Source organism: Nannospalax galili, unplaced genomic scaffold (genome assembly GCF_000622305.1).
Source record: "Nannospalax galili isolate Female #2095 unplaced genomic scaffold, S.galili_v1.0 scaffold691, whole genome shotgun sequence".
Classification (NCBI taxonomy): domain Eukaryota; kingdom Metazoa; phylum Chordata; class Mammalia; order Rodentia; family Spalacidae; genus Nannospalax; species Nannospalax galili.
In genome coordinates, this window is record NW_008330362.1 from 1,043,548 (window position 1) to 1,054,313 (window position 10,766).

Sequence of the window (10,766 nt, forward strand, 5' to 3'; positions counted from 1 at the left end):
GAGCCCTAGTGAGGAAACTGCTGCTGTTGTTTTGGTAAACAAACATGATATACCTGTCAAATTCCATTCTAATTAATTATGCTTAGGCCCATAGGATAGTACCACTACAAGCCTTGGCCAGAGCAGCTTCTTTTTCCATCGGTCAGTGGCTTCAGAGACTCATAACTGGTTAAAATATTAAGAATGACTGTTAAATGAACTCTTAAGCCATTAATGGGATATCTGTATCAACCTTTCCATGGCTCAGGGAACATCAAGGAAAAAGTAGTACGGAGAGGCATGCAACTGATTTCTGGCCATGACACGGCTATTGTATTCCTGAACTCACAGCAGCTGTGACTTACACAAGATTGGGTCTGTCAACACCCTGTCATGGAAGGGAAAGGGACCTGATGGGGAGGGAGGCATTTTCTTCAGTGGTGTAACCACTATTAAGGTGCCTATTCTCCTAAAAACAATCCCATCCATACTACTATAAGCAAAACAGTAACAACACTAGAAATCATAAAGAATTCCAGCAGTTTAAGCACCACTTACCATACCAATATTTTATGTTATTTTGACACAGGTTTTGCTATGGGCTCAAGTAATTCTCTTGACTGAATTCCCTGGAAACTCAAAGTTCACATTAACTTTACCTAGTTATTTTCTTTTTCTTTCTCTTTTTTTCTGGTGTAATGGGGATTGAGCCTGGGCCTTATTCCTGCCAGTCAAGTGTCAACCATGGAGTATAACTGACCTCATATTCCTAGCTTCTTTAAACATAGCTTACAAGTCACTAAAACTATAGAATAGAGAGTGAAAAATGAAACTGAAAAGCAATAGATTTTCATGGTTTGCTAAATGTATGAATATAAATTCTTGTTTATCCCTCAAAATACAAAAATATTACAAAACACTCTTAATAGCCAAATTGCCAAACTGAGATTCCATGAAGGTCATAAACTATCAAAGATGATTTTCGGGAGAGAGATGACTAAATGGCAACTTTATGACAAGATTGATTCCTCACTGAAATTGTATTTTGTGGTACAGAAATAAAGTAAATGTAAATATATAAAGTATGTGTCACAATTCTTGAAATGGTAAAATATGACCATGACATGATGTCTTGGTATATTCTCTCTCGTATCATATAGGAAACCCTGTACACACACAGACACACACAGACACACACAGACACACACACACACACACACACACAGAGCAGCATTTACTTACATTAACATCTGTGTGATGAATTAAAACACAAAGGGCTGGAAGAATCTGAGGAGAGAAATATGCAGAATTTTAAATACGTAAGTAAAAAAATTCTATAAAATGGTATCTAATTATTTTTCATTATTTACCTCCTGAATGGTTTCCATTGGTGGTGGAGGATCTTTGTGACGACATAAGTTGACCATAACCCATGTAACATTTCTTAAGAATGTTATAGGAATAGATGGACTTATGAATGAAAGTAAAGGCTTTACAACTCCAAGACTTATGACATAATCTCTACACTGAGGCCCATCACCTGTAGAAAGGAGTAATTCAATTAAGATAAATGAATAAACCTTTTCAGAACATAAAGCACTGAGTATAATACACTGCTTCTAATAGTAATAATTTAATCAGATCACTAATAGTTTTAAGAAATAACAAGGTGACACTCTAAGTCTTTGAGCCAACAGAAACAACTTAAGATGCTAAGACACATTGTCACATTCTTCATGTATGTGCCTTTATGCTGACTCAATAAAATGCATACCAGCTCTTTAAACACTGTGTGAATAGAGGTCTGCTCAATAGCTTCAATTTAACAAACTTTCAAATATAAGATGTCAAAATACTATTAAGGAGACAATATATGTGGAAATCTTATCTATGATCCAATATCAGGGCCTGGTGTGGTTGTACCCACCTGTAATCCCAGCAGCTGAGAGGTGGAGGCAGAAGGATCAAGTCAAGGTCAGTCTTGGCTACAGGAGTGCAAAGACAGCCTGGGCTATATGAGGCCTTGCATCAAAAATTAAACTAAACAATCCATAAGAAAGAATACTTTTTTTTGCAGTACAGTATATGGTGATAAGATGTTTAATGCTTTTGTGTTCACATATTTGAATGAATTCCAAAACGTAATTAGAAGTAAAACAAACAAAACAAAAATACCCAAAGATCTTTTAATACCTCCTTTAATAGCTTAAAGTAAAAAATTTGGTATGGAATGCTATGTAGATGAGGCTGGCCTTAATCTTACAGAGATTCGCCTGCCTCTGCCTCCTGAGTGCTGGGATTAAAAACATGTTTTAGGGGCTGGAGAGATGGCTCAGCAGGTAAGAGCACTGACTGCTCTTGCAGAGGAACCGGGCTTGATTCCCAGCACCTACGTGGCAGCTACGAACTGTCCTTGACTCCAGTTCCAGAGGAATCTGAAGCCCTATTCTGACCTCTGCAGCACTGCACGACACGGGAGCACTCACATACATGCAGGCAATACACTCATACACATAAAATAAAAATAATATATTTAAAAAAAAAAAACATTTTTACATGTCACCACGGCCCGCTAAAAAAAGTTAGAAAAAATTTAAAATCCTCCTTTATCAAACTCATGAGACCCCCTAAAAAAGAACTCCAACCACCCCCTATCCTCCTTAGCTCCTTAACTCAGATACCAGAATTCTTCCATTGTTTAATGGATTTCTGCTAATTAACGATGATAAGGAGTATTACTGTATTTTACAAATTACTAATTTTTAATGTACAAAATACTTAAAAAGTTGCATTTAGACCTCTTAGAACTGCTATTACAGAGAAAAATTACTGGCTTAAGTTTTGCTTATTATTATTCTATGATGGAGAAAGGTGAGAAATAAAAATGGATGTCAATATAAAACAAGATCTAGGGGCTGGAGAGATGGCTCAGTGGTTAAGAGCACTGATTGCTCTTGCAGAGAGACCCAGGTTCGATTCCCAACACCCACATGGAGGCTACAAACTGTCCTTAACTCTAGTTACAGGGGAATCCAAAGCCCTCTTCTGACCTCCACAGCATGGCACGACACGGGTGCACTCACATACATGCAGGCAATACACTCATACACATAAAATAAAATAAGTTAAAAAAAGAAACAACCCAAGATCTAAATCATGTTTGTGTTTTATAACTCTTCAAATAATGAAGAGTTGACTATAGAGAAAAAGATAAGGTGATAAGCAACAAAGTTTATTGTTGCTTTATATTTATGTAGTCAGTTAAAATTTCTGTTAGCTATTTTTTTTTTTTTTTTGGTCTTTTTGAGACAGGGTCTCTCTATAGCCCCAGCTGTCCTGGAACTCACTATGTAGACCAGGCTGGCCTTGAACTCAGAGATCTGCCTGCCTCTGCCACCACACCCCCCGGCCCATCTATTAGCTATTCTTAAAAAATTGGTCATGACAAGAAATCACTTTAACTACTGGTAATTTTTATTAGCTAATGCATGACAAACACTTATTAGATTAGCATTCCAAGTTTTATACAAACCTATAATATTGCCCAGTGCCCATACTGCTTGCTCACAGACATTCTGATGGGGTGAATGCAGAAGCCTCAGGAACAGTGGCACAGCATCTGAAGGAGGAAATAGGCAACAATTAAGTCTGAAGATACTATAAATCAAAAATCCGTCTTGATTTTTTTGGCTGAGATCCCAAAAAACAAACACAAATTATCAAAACTACTAAAGTTTTTTCAATTTAATTTAATGTTTGAGTATTTTGCCTGCATGTATGTAAGTGTATCCATGTCATGCAATGTCTGCAGACATGGGGATCCCCTAAAACTGAAGCTATAGATGGGTGTTAGCCCTGATGTTGGTACTAGTAAGAAACCAAAATCCAGTCCTCTGCAAGAGCAGTCAGTTCTCTTAACCACTGGGTATCTCTATAGTCCTGTTAAATGACTTTTAAAATAGTAAACTAGAAGAATTATGAGCAACAGGTTATTTGGTATTAAGTTTTAACACAGAACATCAGGTGTGGTAGTGCACACCTTTAATCCCAGGAGAGGCAGGTGGATCTCTGTGAGTTTAAGGCCAGCCAGGTCTACATAGTGAGTTCCAGGACAGCTGGGGCTAGAGGGAGACCCTGTCTCAAAAAAGGCCCCCCCCCAAAAAAAAGTTTTAATATAGAAACAAATTTGAAAATTTTTTATTACATTATGTGTGTGAGTATGTGTATGTGTTTATATGTAAGTGTGAAGGTTATAGGACAACTTGCAGGAGCTGGTTCTTTCCTTCTACCATGTGGATCCTTGGGGATCTAATTCAGGTCAACAGGCTTTACCTCTTGAGCCATCTCACCAGCCCTATTTAAGTAGTTTTGGATAGGGAAATTTAAATGAAAACAATGAGTCATCAGGCCAGTGATTCTTGGGGAATATGAAGCCTTCTGAATCAGAAGTGATTCTGTTGCTTAACAAGGATGGAAAACACAGAAACAGGTCTATATGTATCTGGACAGAGTAATACTGGACTGAAGAATGACTGTTCTTCCATCCTTGAGGTGTTACTCTGAAGAACACTACGTGGTTATAGTCATGTATATCAACCACTTAATTTTAAAAAGTATTTTTTTATATTAGACAAGAGAGCAATGGAAAACAAATTTTGGGCTTCTTTCTAGCTAGGCATGGTAGATATCTCCTTGTACTTGGAAGATGGAGGCAGGCGGATCATGAGTTTGAGGCCAGCCTACCTACATAGTGAGTTTGAGCCCACCTAGGGTTATACGAGAACCTGTTTCACAAAATAAAACAAAATAACAAAAAGCAGCCTCTTTCTAATCATTAAGAATCACATAAAGACTAGCAATGGTGGCATATTCTTTGACTCCGGCACTCAAAGAGGCAGGCAGATCTCTAAGTTCTAGATCAACCTGGTTTACATAGTGAGTACTAGGGCCAGCCAGGGCCACATGGTGAGACTTTTGTCTCAAAACAAAACAAGAGAATGAAAGATTGGCCAGGCATGGTGGAGCATTTGGGAGGCAAAGGAAGGTGAAGCTATGTTAGTTAGAGGGACAGCCTGGTCTACCTAGTGAGTTAGAGGCCAGATGGGGCTAAATAGTGAGACATTGTCTCAAAAAACAAAAAAGGAAGAAAGGACTCAGTGATTAAGAGCACTGGCTGCTCTTACAGAGGACCCAGGTTCAATTTCCTAGCACCCACATGGTGGCTAACAACTATTTGTAACTACAGTTCTAGGGCATTTGATGTCCTTTTCTGGCCTCCACTGGCATTGCATGACATGGGTGCATTTATATGTACATGTACATGCAGGCAAAACATTTTTAAAAAGTGGTTGAGGGGCTGGAGAGATGGCTCAGTGGTTAAGAACACTGGTTGTTCTTGCAGAAGACCCACGCTTGAATCCCAGCACCCACATGGAAGTTAACAACTGTCCGTAACTCCAGTTCCAGAGGATCCCACAGGCTCTTCTGTCCTCCAAAGGCATTGCATGACATGGGTGCACTTACGTACACGCAGGCAATACATGCATATACATAAAATAAAAATTAAAAAAAAAAGTGGTGGAGCTGGGCATGGTAGTGCACGTCTGTAATCCCAGCACTCAGGAGGCAGAGGCAGGCAGACCTCTGTGAGTTCAAGGCTAGCCTGGTCTACATAGTGAGTTCCAGGCCAGTTGGGGCTATAGGGACCCTGTCTCAAAGGGACCAAAAAAAAAGTAAAAAAAAAAAAGTGGTGGTGGGGGGAGAAGAAGACACTGTGAAGGCTATGATGAAACCGTAAATTTACCTAACAGTTAACTCTATATAAAAACAAAATCATGAAACAAGATATAAATGAACTCAGGGCTGAGAGATGGCTCAGCTGTTAAGAGCACTGACTGCTCTTGTAGAGGACCTTGGTTTGATTCACTCATATGATGGTGAACAACCATTCCTAACTCCAGTTCCAGGGGAATCTGACCCTCTCTGATCTCCACAGGCAATGCACAACACGGGTACACTTACACACACATATAGGCAAAATACGCATACACACATATGTTCCCCCCCACAACAGAAATGAACCTAAAACAAAACCAGTATAGTAAGAGTTAAGATAATTATTCTAATAAACACATATTAGAGTGTAAAATGCTTATTAGTTGACTAATGTATCTGTCCTCTTCTAAATCATAAGGAAAGTAATAAGAAGTTTAGGAGAATGGATTTGTCAGTCACCAGAACAAGATGATTAAAGTGACATACTTAAGACTGGTGGCTCTTTCAACAATCCTATGTGATACTGGGTGGATACTATTCTATAATATAGTTTTAGGATAATCTATGTATCTATCCGTCTATCATCCAATCAATCGATTGCTCAATCAATAATTTATTTATGGGACAGGGTCTCACTACTACAATCATGTGCCATCGTGCCTGACTGTCACGGTGCATCTTTTACCAACTTTAAAAAATAAAACCAGTTCTGTTAATAGCAACTTACTGGACTGAACCACTGCTTGCGTTTGTTCAGATGTTCCAGATGCAATGTTCGTCAAAGCCCATGCAGCTTCAAACTGTAAAGAAGGACTGCCAAAGAACGAATTATTTTAATAGATTTTTTTACATTGGCCTAAATATCTACAAACTCTTCCTTCTACTATTTAAAATGTTGCTAAGTATTTAGTTCAAAAGGTCATTTATCCATCCCCTAAAAACATATAAACCCAACTACTTCATTATAAAGTCATGCAACTTCCCCATATACCCTTCTGAATTTTAGTTACATCTTTAAGATACTTTGCATATTAGCCCTGTTTTCTCAAGTACTTATCTGATCACACTCTTGTCAATTTTCAAAGCTCACAAGGTAAATTTATCATTCAAGTTCGACTTTAGTCATTACCTTCATTTTGGCTTTTCAATTCTATCACACGATTTTTTTTCTTTTCTTTCTTTTTAAAGATATTATCTCTCTATGTAGCTTAGGCTGGCCTTAAATTGAGGCCTCCTGAATACTCTTGGAGGGGAAGGGGAGAAGACAGGGTTTCTAGCCCAAATTGCCTTTGAACTTGCTATGTAGCCAAGGATTACTTTGATCTCCCTGCTTCTACCTCCCAATCATTTTTTCTTTAAATATCAAACTAGAAAATTAACCCTCTCCAAAGAATACATTCTAAATTAAAAAACAAACAAATCAAACTTACTTGTCATCCCTTTCAAGACAATGAACTAAAATAGGCAATATTCCAGATTTTATTAAATCATCAATTGGTGGATTTCGATCACTGGACAAAAGCTTCCTGTAAGACACACACCTCTTGTAAAACTTTATTACATATACTACTACAGTTAAATTCAAATTCACATTTGATATAGATATTATTGTAAATCTGAGATGGTACAAGTATCCTCTTTGAAAGTTATTTTTTTAATAATTTATTAAATGTAATATTTTCTCTAATTATAAAAATATTAACTCGAATTAAATTTAGAGAGATGGTCAATAATTAGAAAACTATGGGTATACATTTTACTACTCTTATTATAAACACTTTTCCCTCAATAAAGCTCTGAATGTGGCAACTAAAGACAAATGTTTTTGTGTGTTATTCTTGTACTTAATTTTAAGATAAAGATGGGAAAATTTCAACACAGCATTTACTTTGCTAAGGAAGAAATTAATAGGCTGCCAAAATATCTTAAAATTATGCATATTAGGTCACAAGGGTCAAAGGACCAGCACACATAAGCTTCAGGTATATGTTTATAGCTGGTAATAGTGTTCAATTCATCCTGCTCTATATACTGGATTAAAAATACAGCAATACAAGGAAATATCCAAAGTGATGCTGGAGATATTAAAGTAAGTAAGAACACAACAGAATTTAGTCTTTCTCAATCTGGATGCATAAGATTAAGGGTAAAGATTTAATAAATAATAATATTTTAGCTCTTTACTGAGGCCAACTGTAGAGAGCAATGGCTTTTATCTTTTGATAATGAAGAACACAGTATCTAAGAAATATTATATGAAATCACTTTGGTCGTAGGGTCTTGATTTGTGTTTTATTTCCAGTAATTTTAGCCATAGTTCTTTTTGCCACGACAATGTAAAGCTTAACATAATCAAAAATAGTAAAGTCTTAAAATCAATTTGAAAATCAGTTTTTTCTTAAGTATCCATGAAGTTGTCTCAGGAACTCCCAAGGACCCATAGATCACAATCTGAACACTGATATCTCAATCATCCATCTCATAACACTAATTTACCATTTAAAAATATGATTTCTCTCATACCAAAGTCCTTTTTTAGTCTATGGCCATACTATCCTGACTGCACCCAACCTTATCAAATTTTTGACCTATGGTATACAACAATGTATTTCTATAAATTCCTTATTGGGTTTTTAAAGGTGAACACATAAAAGTAGGTCATAGAAAATACAAATATCCACACATTTGATAAGATGCTGCATGAATCTGTGAAAAATTTTACACTCTGAAATTCTATTAACTAAGACCAATTTCTTATTTAAGTATTTTTGTATTGATAACCCTAACATGTAGTGTTATTCCTACATTCATAAATATATACAAAGCAACCATTATGTTGTACAACCATGACTTCCCCAATACACTAGTTGATTCAAACTCTCTGTGTTCATGTGTGTGTGTGCAGGCACATGTGTATGAAGGCCAGAGGTCAATCTTGGGTCCCATTCCTCTGGTGCTAACAACCTTGTTCCTGAGAGATGGTCGATCACTGGCCTAGGGCTTACCAATTCAGCTAGGATGGCTGGCCAGGAATCTCCAGAGATAGGCCTAATTACCTCCAGTGGTAGGATTACAGGCCAGCATGCCTAACTTTTTGCATGGGTTCTGGGCATTAAGCTTGGGTCCTTAATGTTTCCCCAGCATACACTTTACAGGTTGAGCTCCCCATCATTTCAGAAGTAAGTTTTTCCTAAAAATATAACACACAGGTTTTACAACTGAAATATATAAAATGACTTGATATTTCTGGCCTGGAAAAACACTACAGTATATGCAGCCATATATCTTAATGTTTACTTGTTATATCTTAATGTTTACTTGCTATATACAGTATGCTCAATTTACTGTTTGACTGATAGAAACACTGTCAGAAGACTCAGTAACCTTAAATAGGGGCTTGAAGATTTAACTTACCTAGCAGCTTGAACTGCACTTAACTGAATTCCTTGGTTATCACTTGAAGCATTCTATAAAAAAGTGAAACAATTTATGATACAGATACATAGTTTTTGAGTCTAGAAAGTACAAAACAGTGAATAAAACGGAACTTACTTGAACAATAGCTTCTAGAGAGGTATTTTGCTGGCAAAAAGAGAAAAACAAGTTAAAAAGTCACTTAAAACGCTGTATTTATATAAAATCTTTCATTGGTAGGTTTTTTATCTTTTTAGATAGGGTCTTACTATGTAGTTCTAGCTGACCTGGAACTTACTACGTAGAACAAGTTGGCCTAGAACTCACAGAGATCTGCATGCCTCTGCCTAAGTGCTGGGATTAAAGATGTGCACCACCATGACCAGTATTCACCATTTAAAGAATTTAAAAAAAAAAAAAAACTTTATTATTTTTATTTTATGTGTATGAGTGTATTGCCTGCATGTATTGAGTGCACCCGTGTCGTGCAATGCCTGAGGAGGACAGAAGAGGCTGTCGGATCCCCTGGGACTGGAGTTACGGATAGTTGTTAGCTGCCATGTGGGTGCTAGGATTCTAACTCAGGTCTTCTGCAAGAACAACCACTGTTCTTAACTGCTGAGCCATCTCTCCAGCCTCCCAGTATTCACCATTTAAAATTACCAGAATAACATAACTTACCACTCTGTAATCACCATCTATATCAGAGTCTTCACAGATATCTTCATGTGGTACATTTCTTCTCTTTAAAAGATGTTCATCTCTTTTATTCTTAAAAAAAAGTCAAAGAAGTTCAGTTAAAAGTGGTTAAATATTTTCATGTACAGGTTAAGCAATCTTGTGTCTACAAACTAAAATCTGAAGTACCTTTTTAAAGAAAAATTAAATGCAAAAGATTAAATCAAACTGTGAACCTCAATGACACTAACTGGAGTCCCAAATCATAAATACTACTTTTCCAATGAAGCATAAACTATGTAAAAGCAAAGCCTTAACTAAAAAGGATAATGCACAGTTTAAGCCAGAACCAAACATGTATTTATTTAAAAGTGCTAAATCATTTTACATACCATCTGGGAGCTTCTTTATCACCCAAAAGCAAAGTCAAGGAAGAAGTTCAGCAGTTCAAAATTAGGGGGATTAAAAAAAAAAATCTACTGGGCTGGAGAGATGGCTCAGCGGTTAAGAGCGTTGACTGCTCTTGCAGAGGACCTGGGTTTGATTCCCAGTACCCACATGGCGGCTATGAATCATCCTTAACTCCAGTTCCAGGGGAATCTGAAGCCCTCTTCTGACATCCGCAGAATTGCACGACACAGGTGCACTCACATACATGCAGGCAATACACTCATACACATAAAATTAAAATATTAAAAAAAAATCTGCCAAAATAATAAAGTATTTTCTAAAAAATCTACCAAAATCAAGGGCTGTTTAAATTTCACTTGGAACATTTGGAACATCTGGGCAAATTTACAATTATATTCACAACTATAGTCTACTTTAATACTTGAAAAATCAGGGAAATAATAAACAGTAAGTTCTTCTCAGTGTAGCTGCTACCTGGTAACAGCAGAACCACCAAGTTTAACAGTATC

General features: G+C 36.8%; 1 protein-coding gene across 1 annotated transcript in view; it reads right to left on the bottom strand.

Moving 5' to 3' along the window:
* Positions 1-10,766, bottom strand: part of Kpna4 (karyopherin subunit alpha 4) — a 59,648-nt gene that overhangs the window by 20,865 nt on the left and 28,017 nt on the right. The window contains exons 3-10 of the mRNA XM_008847316.3: positions 9,850-9,939; positions 9,307-9,336; positions 9,169-9,221; positions 7,185-7,280; positions 6,482-6,567; positions 3,512-3,598; positions 1,350-1,519; positions 1,222-1,266 (exon numbers count right to left, since the gene is read on the bottom strand). Coding sequence (XP_008845538.1) covers positions 1,222-1,266; positions 1,350-1,519; positions 3,512-3,598; positions 6,482-6,567; positions 7,185-7,280; positions 9,169-9,221; positions 9,307-9,336; positions 9,850-9,939 — 657 coding nt within the window. The remainder of the gene's footprint in view (positions 1-1,221; positions 1,267-1,349; positions 1,520-3,511; positions 3,599-6,481; positions 6,568-7,184; positions 7,281-9,168; positions 9,222-9,306; positions 9,337-9,849; positions 9,940-10,766) is intronic.